General features: G+C 47.6%; 3 protein-coding genes across 3 annotated transcripts; all 3 read left to right on the top strand.

Moving 5' to 3' along the window:
• Positions 1–3618: 3618 nt before the first annotated feature.
• On the top strand, positions 3619–5199 carry LOC140606723 (uncharacterized). The gene has a single exon (XM_072780505.1). It carries the CDS (start codon positions 3910–3912, stop codon positions 4702–4704), a length of 795 nt encoding a protein of 264 aa, XP_072636606.1. The 5' UTR covers positions 3619–3909; the 3' UTR covers positions 4705–5199.
• A 4315-nt stretch (positions 5200–9514) lies between these two features.
• Positions 9515–11084, top strand: LOC140607523 (uncharacterized). Its single transcript, XM_072782213.1, has one exon. The coding sequence runs from the start codon at positions 9795–9797 to the stop codon at positions 10587–10589; it is 795 nt and encodes a 264-aa protein (XP_072638314.1). The 5' UTR covers positions 9515–9794; the 3' UTR covers positions 10590–11084.
• Positions 11085–15517: 4433 nt separating this feature from the next.
• LOC140607524 (uncharacterized) lies at positions 15518–16918 on the top strand. The gene has a single exon (XM_072782214.1). The coding sequence runs from the start codon at positions 15719–15721 to the stop codon at positions 16421–16423; it is 705 nt and encodes a 234-aa protein (XP_072638315.1). The 5' UTR covers positions 15518–15718; the 3' UTR covers positions 16424–16918.
• Positions 16919–18421: the final 1503 nt, after the last annotated feature.

The raw sequence follows: 18421 nt of genomic DNA on the forward strand, positions 1-18421 counted from the left end.
TATTTATTTATTTATTCATTCATTCATTCATTCATTCATTCATTTATTCATTTATATTTTGAGAGAGAGCATGAGTGGGAAAGGCAGAGGGAGCTGGAGAGAGAATCTCAAACAGACTTCCCCCATGAGCATAGAGCCTGACCCAGGACTCAGTCTCACAACCCTGAGATCATGATCGGAGCCAAAACCAAGAGTGGATGCTTCACTGACTGCGCCACCCAAGTGCCCCTCATTTCATTCATCTTAAAGAAATTGGTAGGAAGAATCGGCCTTGCAAGCACACAAGCTCAGGCCACAATCCAAGGCTCTCAAACTTTGAGGCAATTTGATCTCCTGACCTGGACATTGTTCAGAGAAGAGAAGTTTGTAGAGTCCTGATAGTTGAGGTACCTATGCAGTAGGCATAGACAGCTTTGACCAATCACAGTCCTCAGGCTGTAAACAAAAAGAGAACGATTTCCTGTGTTCCTTTCTTTTAAGATTTTCTGTCTTTCTTCGTGAGAGACACCGGGAGAGAGGCTGAGACATAGGCAGAGGGAGCACAGGCTCCCTGTTGGGGGGTCGATGTGGGACTCCATTCCAGGACCCCAGGATCACCACCTGAGCTGAAGGCAGATGCTCAACCACTGAGCCACCAGGCTTCCCCAACTTCCTGTGTTCTGTCAGATAAAGACACATAGGCTACAGGAAATTCACATCCGAATTTTCAAGAAAAGGAGGATAAAGGAGAATGAAAACAAAAACGGAGCAGAAAGGATGCACTCTTCCAAATCAAGACGGATGTTAGTTAGGTGACCTCCCCAAAGGTTGAAACCTTGATCTTTGGGTGAAAAGCTGAATAATAAAGACAACTGCCAAGGCACCCAGCAGGACAAGGATTAGGAAGGCTCTGGGCAGAAAATAAGAGGTTTTGATCATGGCCACCTTCTCAAGAGATATAAAAATGCTTTGGAATAGTTAACACACTACATGTGACAGAGAGTATCCTCTTCCTAGAGGACGTATCTGGAATTCTCTGCCAGAGTACTTCCGTTTCCAAGGCAGAGAACGTATGGGAAGAATTCCTGACATTTCCTGAGGACCTGCCACACACTGGGCACTCAGAGAGATGCTTTACCTGCACAGTCTTTATTTGTCATACAATCCTGGAAAGTGAGCATCACTACTTCCATATTGGAGCTGAGGAAACCAGTGTTGAGGAAAGTAACTTGTTCAAAATTGCATGTGCACTGAAACTCCATCTTGGTTTCAAAAACAGAGCTGTTTGGTGGGCTACACATGAAATGATGAACATAGAAATCAGTGCAACAAAACCGAGAGTCCACAAATAGACACACGTTGATTAGGCATTGAATTTTGCAGAAAGGTGCCAAGTTTATAGGCAGAGAAAGTGTAGTCTTTTAAACAGATGGTGTTGGAACAATTAAACAGACATGTCCCCCCACTCCTCAAAATAAACTTCAACCCAACCCTCATATCGTATACAACATCCGACTCAAATAGATTATAGCCCCAAATGTAAAGCCTAAACCTATAAAACTTCCAGACAGAAATCTAGGGAAAGGTTCTATAGAGCTTCTAGCTTCCACCCCCACCCCATTTTGGGGCCTACGTCTGTTTGTGCCAACTTCAGAGGATGATGCTAGCTTGCATTATCCGTTTTCTGTACTACTCTCCTTCAATAATTGTGCAACTCTTCATCTCCAATTTTATGTTCAATCATTAGTTTCTCTATCAGAGAAGACGGTAGATCTTGGTTATGAGAATTGGAATCGTTAAGAACACTATTCAAATTCCTCTTCTGCTACTCACTAGCTACATGTGTTGGGCAAAACATAAGCTGTATTTACGTTGCCTCATGAAAATCTCTCCTACATTTTGTGTCATCCATCTATTTTTTTTTTTTGAGAGACAGAGAGACAGAGAAAGAGAGAGAAAGCGAGCATTGCAGGGGTGTGGGACAAAGAAGGAAGGGACGAGAGGTCTCTCACTGAGCTCCCACTGAGAGAGCCTGATGCTGGCCTCAGCCCCAGGACCCAGAGATCATGACCTGAGCCAAAGTCAGACTCTGAACAAACTGAGCCACACACGTGCCCCAGGGACTTTTCCTCTTGTGTGCACCCAACACTGGACTCTCTCAACCCCTCTCTCTTTGTCTCCCTTTTCTCCCCCCACAGAAACGGCCCCCCTCCCCTCCGTGGCACAACAGTTTTCCTCTCCCCCAATTCACTTAAACACACCTCATACCTGCAGGGGCCATGTGCCCCCAACCACACAGGTCCTTCTTCCCACATTCCTATCAATTTCCTGGGTGTTCCAAGTGACCTGACCTCAACAGAGCTGTGTTGGAGGGATCAGGAAAGCCCATGGCCCCCTCCTTCTCTGCCACTTAACTCCTCCCTCCTAATCCTTGAAGGAATTCTTAAAGTACATCCTAAGGTTCCCATGGTAGAAGTGAGGAAATCAGGACAGAGATAGGTAATGTCAGAGTTTGGTTTTTCCCAGAAGCTACTCTGAAGAACAGCATTCAGGCATGTGGTTTCTTGCGGGAGGGAGGGCAGATCCCACTGGTTGGAAGGTGGGGAAGTGATACAGGATGGAGGCCAGCGTCACAGTTTTCAACTGGCTCAATCCTGAGAAATATATCAGAAAAAAAAAAAAAAGAAAGAAAGAAAGAGCCATGTCAGGATTCTCCTATTTCAGGAGCAAGGACAGCCCTGTAGTCACATAAACCAACTCTCCAGAAGCATTGGTTGAGCGTTTCTGTCAGTGCGGCACACACCCAGGCAACATGACATCCTGCTGTTGCATGAAAACAGCCAGCCCCGAGGCATAGAGATGCGGATCTGCTGCTGCATAGAAATTGTCCTGAACACAGGAAGATCTGAGTTCTATGGCTGGCGTGTGTAAGGCATCATCTACAGTCCACGATTTTCTCCACTCAGACCCCACATTTTCTCCTTCACGATGGCAGGCAGGCAGGCGGGCACAATTTGTGTTAAAGGAAGACAGAGGAGAAAGACGAGGGAAAAGAGGAGGAGAAGGGATGGCACGGGGGGAGGGAGGAAGAGAAAACAGTAACTGTGGAGTCAGTGCCATTAAATATCTCACTCTGCTGGTTAACAAGGTTAGGACTAGGGTCACCGACTCACCCCAAAATGCCCCGCTTATACCCACAGCCTGGGAAAACACTCATTTCTGGGTAAATCAGAGCAGGACTGCTGGTCACTGAGGAAGTATGATCATGGATGCTGGTTTAGTCCTGTTTCTATCCACCTGCTCGATTCGGCCTTGACATATGGAAGACATGATGCCAGATGTCCTCCACCCAAGTTTCTTTGAATGCACTGCCCTATGCAAACGAGGTAGGGTGCTCCAAGAGACAGATGCCTGCGGGCCTCTGGAATGAGGCACTTTGGGGAAACAGACTCGGGCTCCAGCATGATTGCAATTCATCACTATGAACATATAACCATCAAGCTCCCTTCACCTCAGGGATACTCCCAGTCTGCATGCAGCCAAACTACCAATGCTGGGCAAGGAGCACGAAACTGACTCACCAACCACTTCCCAGGAACTGCATCACGTGATCCCACGGCCCCGGAAGCAAGAACGAGGCTGCTAACGTGACCACCTTGCTTCCCTCTGACAATCTTCCTATGAGTTACTCTCAATTAAAACATGTTAAGCACCCATTCTCTAGGGATTCCTAACACTTAGGGAACTTCCTCTTCTACCAGCCGCCAGTGACTATGGAAAACGGTATAAACAAGGGAAGTCCTGCCCATTGGTCCATACGTTGGGGGTGAGGGGGTCCAGTGTATAAAAGCCCCAGAATGGAAGGAGGCATCAGTCAGAATCTGAGAACGTCACCTCAGAACAGAAGCCCACGCCTCCACCTGCGACACCATGAGTGAATCGTGCTGCTCCCCGTGCTGCCAGCCCACGTGCTGCAGGACCACCTGCTGCGAACCCAGCTGCTGTGGATCCAGCTGCTGCGAGCCTTGCTGCTGCCGCCCAACGTGCTGTCACACCACCTGCTGCAGGACCACGTGCTGCAAGCCCGCATGCTCTGTGTCCAGCTGCTGCCAACCCAGCTGCTGTGGGTCCAGCGGCTGCGGGTCCAGCTGCTGCCAGCCTTGCTGCTGCCGCCCAACGTGCTGTCAGACCACCTGCTGTAGGACCACGTGCTGCAAGCCCGCATGCTGTGTGTCCAGCTGCTGCCAGCCTTGCTGCTGCCGCCCAACGTGCTGTCAGACCACCTGCTGTAGGACCACGTGCTGCAAGCCCGCATGCTGTGTGTCCAGCTGCTGCCAGCCTTGCTGCTGCCGCCCAACGTGCTGTCAGACCACCTGCTGTAGGACCACCTGCTGCAAGCCCGCATGCTGTGTGTCCAGCTGCTGCCAGCCCAGCTGCTGTGGGTCCAGTGGCTGCGGGTCCAGCTGCTGCCAGCCTTGCTGCTGCCGCCCAACTTGCTGTCAAACCACCTGCTGTAGGACCACCTGCTGCAAGCCCGCATGCTGTGTGTCCAGCTGCTGCCAGCCTTGCTGCCACCCCAGTTGCTGCTGCACTCCCTGCTCCCAGCCAGCTTGCTGCACCCCCGTTATCTGCAGGAGAACCTGCTACCAGCCCACCTGCTGCTGCCTGCCCGGGTGCCTAGCCCAGGGCTGTGGATCCAGCTGCTGCCAGCCTTGCTGCTGCTGAGCAACTTGCTATAGACTCAGCACTCACCGGAATATATATCCTACGCCATTTTGCCAAAGTTCCTGTCTTACAAGAAGTTGCTCCCTCGGCTTTCCTGGGAACACATGCTTACACTGCCCCTGTCATCTTTCTCAGCAATGCTTATGAGTCTATGGAGGGAATGCAATCTACTTCAATTTGATTGTATTCTAGTGTCTCTGGTTTACTGTAGCAATTGCTGAGCCACAACATTTGGTCAACCCCAGATGCTGGTCAACATCCACTGATTCACACTCTCAGTCTCCGAAAAGTGATCATCACCTTTCACTTCTACGGCATAGAAACACATTCTTATGAGTGCATAGTTAGCTCTCCGCAGTGATCAGTACTGATCATCTTTTTAGATAGATGCATTATAGTTAGTAAGTCCTGCCAGGTTACTAAGCCCTTTGCAATGGCTTTGAACTTTCTTCCTTCCGTTCTTTCCTAATAAAATCTGTGTCATCCTGCATCCAATGTTTGTATGTTCATGTCGTTTTTCCTGTCTGTGTGTGTGTGTGTGTGTGTACGTGTGTGTGTGTTATTACAGCACTTCCTTTATGAAGTCCTTCTTGAAGTTTTACTTTAAGTATATGTATATATGTATATATACATATATATGTGTATATATATATATGTATACGTAGATATGACGCCCAAAAGTAAATTGTAGCTTCAATATATTTATTATCTCATTCAGTCATCACAATTGTCCCACAAATCAGGCAGAGCCAAGATTATCATTCCATTTTCATTCTCACTTAGAGAGCAGGAAATGCTTGACCATACAGCAAATAATTGACAGAAGCAGGTCCTTTGATTTCAGGTCAAGGACATTTTTAGTTACATCTTTCTAAAAATAGAAATAATCCTGGTGATGGGGCATACATTTTGAGTTGTTTCAATAACAAAGGAAATTATTATATCTTTCCTATAGAGAACCATTTCAGTCTACAAACGTCTTCCTAAACATTCTTCTCAGCTTTATGACCAATATGCCTTTAAGAGTTCTGGCTAATGAAAAGGGGCTTTGCATCTTCTCTGACATGAGGTTCATTGGCACATATAGTGTTCCTGGCCCCATTCTTGCCGAGGGGAACCTGTTCTTTGTTGTCATGGATTGGCGTACTGGTATCATTGCATTTATCTCTTTTTTTAAGAGTTATTTATTTATTTATTCATTCATTCATTCATTCATTCATTCATTTATTCATTTATATTTTGAGAGAGAGCATGAGTGGGAAAGGCAGAGGGAGCTGGAGAGAGAATCTCAAACAGACTTCCCCCATGAGCATAGAGCCTGACCCAGGACTCAGTCTCACAACCCTGAGATCATGATCGGAGCCAAAACCAAGAGTGGATGCTTCACTGACTGCGCCACCCAAGTGCCCCTCATTTCATTCATCTTAAAGAAATTGGTAGGAAGAATCGGCCTTGCAAGCACACAAGCTCAGGCCACAATCCAAGGCTCTCAAACGTTGAGGCAATTTGATCTCCTGACCTGGACATTGTTCAGAGAAGAGAAGTTTGTAGAGTCCTGATAGTTGAGGTACCTATGCAGTAGGCATAGACAGCTTTGACCAATCACAGTCCTCAGGCTGTAAACAAAAAGAGAACGATTTCCTGTGTTCCTTTCTTTTAAGATTTTCTGTCTTTCTTCGTGAGAGACACCGGGAGAGAGGCTGAGACATAGGCAGAGGGAGCACAGGCTCCCTGTTGGGGGGTCGATGTGGGACTCCATTCCAGGACCCCAGGATCACCACCTGAGCTGAAGGCAGATGCTCAACCACTGAGCCACCAGGCTTCCCCAACTTCCTGTGTTCTGTCAGATAAAGACACATAGGCTACAGGAAATTCACATCCGAATTTTCAAGAAAAGGAGGATAAAGGAGAATGAAAACAAAAACGGAGCAGAAAGGATGCACTCTTCCAAATCAAGACGGATGTTAGTTAGGTGACCTCCCCAAAGGTTGAAACCTTGATCTTTGGGTGAAAAGCTGAATAATAAAGACAACTGCCAAGGCACCCAGCAGGACAAGGATTAGGAAGGCTCTGGGCAGAAAATAAGAGGTTTTGATCATGGCCACCTTCTCAAGAGATATAAAAATGCTTTGGAATAGTTAACACACTACATGTGACAGAGAGTATCCTCTTCCTAGAGGACGTATCTGGAATTCTCTGCCAGAGTACTTCCGTTTCCAAGGCAGAGAACGTATGGGAAGAATTCCTGACATTTCCTGAGGACCTGCCACACACTGGGCACTCAGAGAGATGCTTTACCTGCACAGTCTTTATTTGTCATACAATCCTGGAAAGTGAGCATCACTACTTCCATATTGGAGCTGAGGAAACCAGTGTTGAGGAAAGTAACTTGTTCAAAATTGCATGTGCACTGAAACTCCATCTTGGTTTCAAAAACAGAGCTGTTTGGTGGGCTACACATGAAATGATGAACATAGAAATCAGTGCAACAAAACCGAGAGTCCACAAATAGACACACGTTGATTAGGCATTGAATTTTGCAGAAAGGTGCCAAGTTTATAGGCAGAGAAAGTGTAGTCTTTTAAACAGATGGTGTTGGAACAATTAAACAGACATGTCCCCCCACTCCTCAAAATAAACTTCAACCCAACCCTCATATCATATACAACATCCGACTCAAATAGATTATAGCCCCAAATGTAAAGCCTAAACCTATAAAACTTCCAGACAGAAATCTAGGGAAAGGTTCTATAGAGCTTCTAGCTTCCACCCCCACCCCATTTTGGGGCCTACGTCTGTTTGTGCCAACTTCAGAGGATGATGCTAGCTTGCATTATCCGTTTTCTGTACTACTCTCCTTCAATAATTGTGCAACTCTTCATCTCCAATTTTATGTTCAATCATTAGTTTCTCTATCAGAGATTACGGTAGATCTTGGTTATGAGAATTGGAATCGTTAAGAACACTATTCAAATTCCTCTTCTGCTACTCACTAGCTACATGTGTTGGGCAAAACATAAGCTGTATTTACGTTGCCTCATGAAAATCTCTCCTACATTTTGTGTCATCCATCTATTTTTTTTTTTTGAGAGACAGAGAGACAGAGAAAGAGAGAGAAAGCGAGCATTGCAGGGGTGTGGGACAAAGAAGGAAGGGACGAGAGGTCTCTCACTGAGCTCCCACTGAGAGAGCCTGATGCTGGCCTCAGCCCCAGGACCCAGAGATCATGACCGGAGCCAAAGTCAGACTCTGAACAAACTGAGCCACACACGTGCCCCAGGGACTTTTCCTCTTGTGTGCACCCAACACTGGACTCTCTCAACCCCTCTCTCTTTGTCTCCCTTTTCTCCCCCCACAGAAACGGCCCCCCTCCCCTCCGTGGCACAACAGTTTTCCTCTCCCCCAATTCACTTAAACACACCTCATACCTGCAGGGGCCATGTGCCCCCAACCACACAGGTCCTTCTTCCCACATTCCTATCAATTTCCTGGGTGTTCCAAGTGACCTGACCTCAACAGAGCTGTGTTGGAGGGATCAGGAAAGCCCATGGCCCCCTCCTTCTCTGCCACTTAACTCCTCCCTCCTAATCCTTGAAGGAATTCTTAAAGTACATCCTAAGGTTCCCATGGTAGAAGTGAGGAAATCAGGACAGAGATAGGTAATGTCAGAGTTTGGTTTTTCCCAGAAGCTACTCTGAAGAACAGCATTCAGGCATGTGGTTTCTTGCGGGAGGGAGGGCAGATCCCACTGGTTGGAAGGTGGGGAAGTGATACAGGATGGAGGCCAGCGTCACAGTTTTCAACTGGCTCAATCCTGAGAAATATATCAGAAAAAAAAAAAAAAGAAAGAAAGAAAGAGCCATGTCAGGATTCTCCTATTTCAGGAGCAAGGACAGCCCTGTAGTCACATAAACCAACTCTGCAGAAGCATTGGTTGAGCGTTTCTGTCAGTGCGGCACACACCCAGGCAACATGACATCCTGCTGTTGCATGAAAACAGCCAGCCCCGAGGCATAGAGATGCGGATCTGCTGCTGCATAGAAATTGTCCTGAACACAGGAAGATCTGAGTTCTATGGCTGGCGTGTGTAAGGCATCATCTACAGTCCACGATTTTCTCCACTCAGACCCCACATTTTCTCCTTCACGATGGCAGGCAGGCAGGCGGGCACAATTTGTGTTAAAGGAAGACAGAGGAGAAAGACGAGGGAAAAGAGGAGGAGAAGGGATGGCACGGGGGGAGGGAGGAAGAGAAAACAGTAACTGTGGAGTCAGTGCCATTAAATATCTCACTCTGCTGGTTAACAAGGTTAGGACGAGGGTCACCGACTCACCCCAAAATGCCCCGCTTATACCCACAGCCTGGGAAAACACTCATTTCTGGGTAAATCAGAGCAGGACTGCTGGTCACTGAGGAAGTATGATCATGGATGCTGGTTTAGTCCTGTTTCTATCCACCTGCTCGATTCGGCCTTGACATATGGAAGACATGATGCCAGATGTCCTCCACCCAAGTTTCTTTGAATGCACTGCCCTATGCAAACGAGGTAGGGTGCTCCAAGAGACAGATGCCTGCGGGCCTCTGGAATGAGGCACTTTGGGGAAACAGACTCGGGCTCCAGCATGATTGCAATTCATCACTATGAACATATAACCATCAAGCTCCCTTCACCTCAGGGATACTCCCAGTCTGCATGCAACCAAACTACCAATGCTGGGCAAGGAGCACGAAACTGACTCACCAACCACTTCCCAGGAACTGCATCACGTGATCCCACGGCCCCGGAAGCAAGAACGAGGCTGCTAACGTGACCACCTTGCTTCCCTCTGACAATCTTCCTATGAGTTACTCTCAATTAAAACATGTTAAGCACCCATTCTCTAGGGATTCCTAACACTTAGGGAACTTCCTCTTCTACCAGCCGCCAGTGACTATGGAAAACGGTATAAACAAGGGAAGTCCTGCCCATTGGTCCATACGTTGGGGGTGAGGGGGTCCAGTGTATAAAAGCCCCAGAATGGAAGGAGGCATCAGTCAGAATCTGAGAACGTCACCTCAGAACAGAAGCCCACGCCTCCACCTGCGACACCATGAGTGAATCGTGCTGCTCCCCGTGCTGCCAGCCCACGTGCTGCAGGACCACCTGCTGCGAACCCAGCTGCTGTGGATCCAGCTGCTGCGAGCCTTGCTGCTGCCGCCCAACGTGCTGTCACACCACCTGCTGCAGGACCACGTGCTGCAAGCCCGCATGCTCTGTGTCCAGCTGCTGCCAACCCAGCTGCTGTGGGTCCAGCGGCTGCGGGTCCAGCTGCTGCCAGCCTTGCTGCTGCCGCCCAACGTGCTGTCAGACCACCTGCTGTAGGACCACGTGCTGCAAGCCCGCATGCTGTGTGTCCAGCTGCTGCCAGCCTTGCTGCTGCCGCCCAACGTGCTGTCAGACCACCTGCTGTAGGACCACGTGCTGCAAGCCCGCATGCTGTGTGTCCAGCTGCTGCCAGCCTTGCTGCTGCCGCCCAACGTGCTGTCAGACCACCTGCTGTAGGACCACCTGCTGCAAGCCCGCATGCTGTGTGTCCAGCTGCTGCCAGCCCAGCTGCTGTGGGTCCAGTGGCTGCGGGTCCAGCTGCTGCCAGCCTTGCTGCTGCCGCCCAACTTGCTGTCAAACCACCTGCTGTAGGACCACCTGCTGCAAGCCCACATGCTGTGTGTCCAGCTGCTGCCAGCCTTGCTGCCACCCCAGTTGCTGCTGCACTCCCTGCTCCCAGCCAGCTTGCTGCACCCCCGTTATCTGCAGGAGAACCTGCTACCAGCCCACCTGCTGCTGCCTGCCCGGGTGCCTAGCCCAGGGCTGTGGATCCAGCTGCTGCCAGCCTTGCTGCTGCTGAGCAACTTGCTATAGACTCAGCACTCACCGGAATATATATCCTACGCCATTTTGCCAAAGTTCCTGTCTTACAAGAAGTTGCTCCCTCGGCTTTCCTGGGAACACATGCTTACACTGCCCCTGTCATCTTTCTCAGCAATGCTTATGAGTCTATGGAGGGAATGCAATCTACTTCAATTTGATTGTATTCTAGTGTCTCTGGCTTACTGTAGCAATTGCTGAGCCACAACATTTGGTCAACCCCAGATGCTGGTCAACATCCACTGATTCACACTCTCAGTCTCCGAAAAGTGATCATCACCTTTCACTTCTACGGCATAGAAACACATTCTTATGAGTGCATAGTTAGCTCTCCGCAGTGATCAGTACTGATCATCTTTTTAGATAGATGCATTATAGTTAGTAAGTCCTGCCAGGTTACTAAGCCCTTTGCAATGGCTTTGAACTTTCTTCCTTCCGTTCTTTCCTAATAAAATCTGTGTCATCCTGCATCCAATGTTTGTATGTTCATGTCGTTTTTCCTGTCTGTGTGTGTGTGTGTGTGTGTACGTGTGTGTGTGTTATTACAGCACTTCCTTTATGAAGTCCTTCTTGAAGTTTTACTTTAAGTATATGTATATATGTATATATACATATATATGTGTATATATATATATGTATACGTAGATATGACGCCCAAAAGTAAATTGTAGCTTCAATATATTTATTATCTCATTCAGTCATCACAATTGTCCCACAAATCAGGCAGAGCCAAGATTATCATTCCATTTTCATTCTCACTTAGAGAGCAGGAAATGCTTGACCATACAGCAAATAATTGACAGAAGCAGGTCCTTTGATTTCAGGTCAAGGACATTTTTAGTTACATCTTTCTAAAAATAGAAATAATCCTGGTGATGGGGCATACATTTTGAGTTGTTTCAATAACAAAGGAAATTATTATATCTTTCCTATAGAGAACCATTTCAGTCTACAAACCTCTTCCTAAACATTCTTCTCAGCTTTATGACCAATATGCCTTTAAGAGTTCTGGCTAATGAAAAGGGGCTTTGCATCTTCTCTGACATGAGGTTCATTGGCACATATAGTGTTCCTGGCCCCATTCTTGCCGAGGGGAACCTGTTCTTTGTGGTCATGGATTGGCGTACTGGTATCATTGCATTTATCTCTTTTTTTAAGAGTTATTTATTTATTTTTTTATTCATTCATTCATTCATTCATTTATTCATTTATTCATTTATATTTTGAGAGAGAGCATGAGTGGGAAAGGCAGAGGGAGCTGGAGAGAGAATCTCAAACAGACTCCCCCCATGAGCATAGAGCCTGACCCAGGACTCAGTCTCACAACCCTGAGATCATGATCGGAGCCAAAACCAAGAGTGGATGCTTCACTGACTGCGCCACCCAAGTGCCCCTCATTTCATTCATCTTAAAGAAATTGGTAGGAAGAATCGGCCTTGCAAGCACACAAGCTCAGGCCACAATCCAAGGCTCTCAAACGTTGAGGCAATTTGATCTCCTGATCTGGACATTGTTCAGAGAAGAGAAGTTTGTAGAGTCCTGATAGTTGAGGTACCTATGCAGTAGGCATAGACAGCTTTGACCAATCACAGTCCTCAGGCTGTAAACAAAAACAGAACGATTTTCTGTGTTCCTTTCTTTTAAGATTTTCTGTCTTTCTTCGTGAGAGACACCGGGAGAGAGGCTGAGACATAGGCAGAGGGAGCACAGGCTCCCTGTTGGGGGGTCGATGTGGGACTCCATTCCAGGACCCCGGGATCACCACCTGAGCTGAAGGCAGATGCTCAACCACTGAGCCACCAGGCTTCCCCAACTTCCTGTGTTCTGTCAGATAAAGACACATAGGCTACAGGAAATTCAAATCCGAATTTTCAAGAAAAGGAGGATAAAGGAGAATGAAAACAAAAACGGAGCAGAAAGGATGCACTCTTCCAAATCAAGACGGATGTTAGTTAGGTGACCTCCCCAAAGGTTGAAACCTTGATCTTTGGGTGAAAAGCTGAATAATAAAGACAACTGCCAAGGCACCCAGCAGGACAAGGATTAGGAAGGCTCTGGGCAGAAAATAAGAGGTTTTGATCATGGCCACCTTCTCAAGAGATATAAAAATGCTTTGGAATAGTTAACACACTACATGTGACAGAGAGTATCCTCTTCCTAGAGGACGTATCTGGAATTCTCTGCCAGAGTACTTCCGTTTCCAAGGCAGAGAACGTATGGGAAGAATTCCTGACATTTCCTGAGGACCTGCCACACACTGGGCACTCAGAGAGATGCTTTACCTGCACAGTCTTTATTTGTCATACAATCCTGGAAAGTGAGCATCACTACTTCCATATTGGAGCTGAGGAAACCAGTGTTGAGGAAAGTAACTTGTTCAAAATTGCATGTGCACTGAAACTCCATCTTGGTTTCAAAAACAGAGCTGTTTGGTGGGCTACACATGAAATGATGAACATAGAAATCAGTGCAACAAAACCGAGAGTCCACAAATAGACACACGTTGATTAGGCATTGAATTTTGCAGAAAGGTGCCAAGTTTATAGGCAGAGAAAGTGTAGTCTTTTAAACAGATGGTGTTGGAACAATTAAACAGACATGTCCCCCCACTCCTCAAAATAAACTTCAACCCAACCCTCATATCATATACAACATCCGACTCAAATAGATTATAGCCCCAAATGTAAAGCCTAAACCTATAAAACTTCCAGACAGAAATCTAGGGAAAGGTTCTATAGAGCTTCTAGCTTCCACCCCCACCCCATTTTGGGGCCTACGTCTGTTTGTGCCAACTTCAGAGGATGATGCTAGCTTGCATTATCCGTTTTCTGTACTACTCTCCTTCAATAATTGTGCAACTCTTCATCTCCAATTTTATGTTCAATCATTAGTTTCTCTATCAGAGAAGACGATAGATCTTGGTTATGAGAATTGGAATCGTTAAGAACACTATTCAAATTCCTCTTCTGCTACTCACTAGCTACATGTGTTGGGCAAAACATAAGCTGTATTTACGTTGCCTCATGAAAATCTCTCCTACATTTTGTGTCATCCATCTATTTTTTTTTTGAGAGACAGAGAGACAGAGAAAGAGAGAGAAAGCGAGCATTGCCGGAGTGTGGGACAAAGAAGGAAGGGACGAGAGGTCTCTCACTGAGCTCCCACTGAGAGAGCCTGATGCTGGCCTCAGCCCCAGGACCCAGAGATCATGACCGGAGCCAAAGTCAGACTCTGAACAAACTGAGCCACACACGTGCCCCAGGGACTTTTCCTCTTGTCACTGAGCTACACCCCCACCCGGGACTTTTCCTCTTGTGTGCACCCAACACCGGACTCTCTCAACCCCTCTCTCTTTGTCTCCCTTTCCTCTCCCCACAGAAACGGCCCCCCTCCCCTCCGTGGCACAACAGTTTTCCTCTCCCCCAATTCACTTAAACACACCTCATACCTGCAGGGGCCATGTGCCCCCAACCACACAGGTCCTTCTTCCCACATTCCTATCAATTTCCTGGGTGTTCCAAGTGACCTGACCTCAACAGAGCTGTGTTGGAGGGATCAGGAAAGCCCATGGCCCCCTCCTTCTCTGCCACTTAACTCCTCCCTCCTAATCCTTGAAGGAATTCTTAAAGTACATCCTAAGGTTCCCATGGTAGAAGTGAGGAAATCAGGACAGAGATAGGTAATGTCAGAGTTTGGTTTTTCCCAGAAGCTACTCTGAAGAACAGCATTCAGGCATGTGGTTTCTTGCGGGAGGGAGGGCAGATCCCACTGGTTGGAAGGTGGGGAAGTGATACAGGATGGAGGCCAGCGTCACAGTTTTCAACTGGCTCAATCCTGAGAAATATATCAGAAAAAAAAAAAAAAGAAAGAAAGAAAGAGCCATGTCAGGATTCTCCTATTTCAGGAGCAAGGACAGCCCTGTAGTCACATAAACCAACTCTCCAGAAGCATTGGTTGAGCGTTTCTGTCAGTGCGGCACACACCCAGGCAACATGACATCCTGCTGTTGCATGAAAACAGCCAGCCCCGAGGCATAGAGATGCGGATCTGCTGCTGCATAGAAATTGTCCTGAACACAGGAAGATCTGAGTTCTATGGCTGGCGTGTGTAAGGCATCATCTACAGTCCACGATTTTCTCCACTCAGACCCCACATTTTCTCCTTCACGATGGCAGGCAGGCAGGCGGGCACAATTTGTGTTAAAGGAAGACAGAGGAGAAAGACGAGGGAAAAGAGGAGGAGAAGGGATGGCACGGGGGGAGGGAGGAAGAGAAAACAGTAACTGTGGAGTCAGTGCCATTAAATATCTCACTCTGCTGGTTAACAAGGTTAGGACGAGGGTCACCGACTCACCCCAAAATGCCCCGCTTATACCCACAGCCTGGGAAAACACTCATTTCTGGGTAAATCAGAGCAGGACTGCTGGTCACTCAGGAAGTATGTTCATGGATGCTGGTTTAGTCCTGTTTCTATCCACCTGCTTGATTCGGCCTTGACATATGGAAGACATGATGCCAGATGTCCTCCACCCAAGTGTCTTTGAATGCACTGCCCTATGCAAACGGGGTAGGGTGCTCCAAGAGACAGATGCCTGCGGGCGTCTGGAATGAGGCACTTTGGGGAAACAGACTCGGGCTCCAGCATGATTGCAATTCATCACTATGAACATATAACCATCAAGCTCCCTTCACCTCAGGGATACTCCCAGTCTGCATGCAACCAAACTACCAATGCTGGGCAAGGAGCACGAAACTGACTCACCAACCACTTCCCAGGAACTGCATCACGTGATCCCACGGCCCCGGAAGCAAGAACGAGGCTGCTAACTGACCACCTTGCTTCCCTCTGACAATCTTCCTATGAGTTACTCTCAATTAAAACATGTTAAGCACCCATTCTCTAGGGATTCCTAACACTTAGGGAACTTCCTCTTCTACCAGCCGCCAGTGACTATGGAAAACGGTATAAACAAGGGAAGTCCTGCCCATTGGTCCATACGTTGGGGTTGAGGGGGTCCAGTGTATAAAAGCCCCAGAATGGAAGGAGGCATCAGTCAGAATCTGAGAACGTCACCTCAGAACAGAAGCCCACGCCTCCACCTGCGACACCATGAGTGAATCGTGCTGCTCCCCGTGCTGCCAGCCCACGTGCTGCAGGACCACCTGCTGCGAGCCCAGCTGCTGTGGATCCAGCTGCTGCGAGCCTTGCTGCTGCCGCCCAACGTGCTGTCACACCACCTGCTGCAGGACCACGTGCTGCAAGCCCGCATGCTCTGTGTCCAGCTGCTGCCAGCCCGGCTGCTGTGGGTCCAGCGGCTGCGGGTCCAGCTGCTGCCAGCCTTGCTGCTGCCGCCCAACGTGCTGTCAGACCACCTGCTGTAGGACCACGTGCTGCAAGCCCGCATGCTGTGTGTCCAGCTGCTGCCAGCCTTGCTGCTGCCGCCCAACGTGCTGTCAGACCACCTGCTGTAGGACCACCTGCTGCAAGCCCGCATGCTGTGTGTCCAGCTGCTGCCAGCCCAGCTGCTGTGGGTCCAGTGGCTGCGGGTCCAGCTGCTGCCAGCCTTGCTGCTGCCGCCCAACTTGCTGTCAAACCACCTGCTGTAGGACCACCTGCTGCAAGCCCACATGCTGTGTGTCCAGCTGCTGCCAGCCTTGCTGCCACCCCAGTTGCTGCTGCACTCCCTGCTCCCAGCCAGCTTGCTGCACCCCCGTTATCTGCAGGAGAACCTGCTACCAGCCCACCTGCTGCTGCCTGCCCGGGTGCCTAGCCCAGGGCTGTGGATCCAGCTGCTGCCAGCCTTGCTGCTGCTGAGCAACTTGCTATAGACTCAGCACTCACCGGAATATATATCCTACGCCATTTTGCCAAAGTTCCTGTCTTACAAGAAGTTGCTCCCTCGGCTTTCCTGGGAACACATGCTTACACTGCCCCTGTCATCTTTCTCAGCAATGCTTATGAGTCTATGGAGGGAATGCAATCTACTTCAATTTGATTGTATTCTAGTGTCTCTGGTTTACTGTAGCAATTGCTGAGCCACAACATTTGGTCAACCCCAGATGCTGGTCAACATCCACTGATTCACACTCTCAGTCTCCGAAAAGTGATCATCACCTTTCACTTCTACGGCATAGAAACACATTCTTATGAGTGCATAGTTAGCTCTCCGCAGTGATCAGTACTGATCATCTTTTTAGATAGATGCATTATAGTTAGTAAGTCCTGCCAGGTTACTAAGCCCTTTGCAATGGCTTTGAACTTTCTTCCTTCCGTTCTTTCCTAATAAAATCTGTGTCATCCTGCATCCAATGTTTGTATGTTCATGTCGTTTTTCCTGTCTGTGTGTGTGTGTGTGTGTGTGTGTGTACGTGTGTGTGTGTTATTACAGCACTTCCTTTATGAAGTCCTTCTTGAAGTTTTACTTTAAGTATATGTATATATGTATATATACATATATATGTGTATATATATATATGTATACGTAGATATGACGCCCAAAAGTAAATTGTAGCTTCAATATATTTATTATCTCATTCAGTCATCACAATTGTCCCACAAATCAGGCAGAGCCAAGATTATCATTCCATTTTCATTCTCACTTAGAGAGCAGGAAATGCTTGACCATACAGCAAATAATTGACAGAAGCAGGTCCTTTGATTTCAGGTCAAGGACATTTTTAGTTACATCTTTCTAAAAATAGAAATAATCCTGGTGATGGGGCATACATTTTGAGTTGTTTCAATAACAAAGGAAATTATTATATCTTTCCTATAGAGAACCATTTCAGTCTACAAACCTCTTCCTAAACATTCTTCTCAGCTTTATGACCAATATGCCTTTAAGAGTTCTGGCTAATGAAAAGGGGCTTTGCATCTTCTCTGACATGAGGTTCATTGGCACATATAGTGTTCCTGGCCCCATTCTTGCCGAGGGGAACCTGTTCTTTGTGGTCATGGATTGGCGTACTGGTATCACTGCATTTATCTCTTTTTTTAAGAGTTATTTATTTATTTATTTATTCATTCATTCATTCATTCATTTATTCATTTATTCATTTATATTTTGAGAGAGAGCATGAGTGGGAAAGGCAGAGGGAGCTGGAGAGAGAATCTCAAACAGACTCCCCCCATGAGCATAGAGCCTGACCCAGGACTCAGTCTCACAACCCTGAGATCATGATCGGAGCCAAAACCAAGAGTGGATGCTTCACTGACTGCGCCACCCAAGTGCCCCTCATTTCATTCATCTTAAAGAAATTGGTAGGAAGAATCGGCCTTGCAAGCACACAAGCTCAGGCCACAATCCAAGGCTCTCAAACGTTGAGGCAATTTGATCTCCTGACCTGGACATTGTTCAGAGAAGAGAAGTTTGTAGAGTCCTGATAGTTGAGGTACCTATGCAGTAGGCATAGACAGCTTTGACCAATCACAGTCCTCAGGCTGTAAACAAAAAGAGAACGATTTCCTGTGTTCCTTTCTTTTAAGATTTTCTGTCTTTCTTCGTGAGAGACACCGGGAGAGAGGCTGAGACATAGGCAGAGGGAGCACAGGCTCCCTGTTGGGGGGTCGATGTGGGACTCCATTCCAGGACCCCGGGATCACCACCTGAGCTGAAGGCAGATGCTCAACCACTGAGCCACCAGGCTTCCCCAACTTCCTGTGTTCTGTCAGATAAAGACACATAGGCTACAGGAAATTCACATCCGAATTTTCAAGAAAAGGAGGATAAAGGAGAATGAAAACAAAAACGGAGCAGAAAGGATGCACTCTTCCAAATCAAGACGGATGTTAGTTAGGTGACCTCCCCAAAGG

The sequence above is a fragment of the Canis lupus genome, chromosome 16 (genome assembly GCF_048164855.1).
Source record: "Canis lupus baileyi chromosome 16, mCanLup2.hap1, whole genome shotgun sequence".
Classification (NCBI taxonomy): Eukaryota; Metazoa; Chordata; class Mammalia; order Carnivora; family Canidae; genus Canis; species Canis lupus.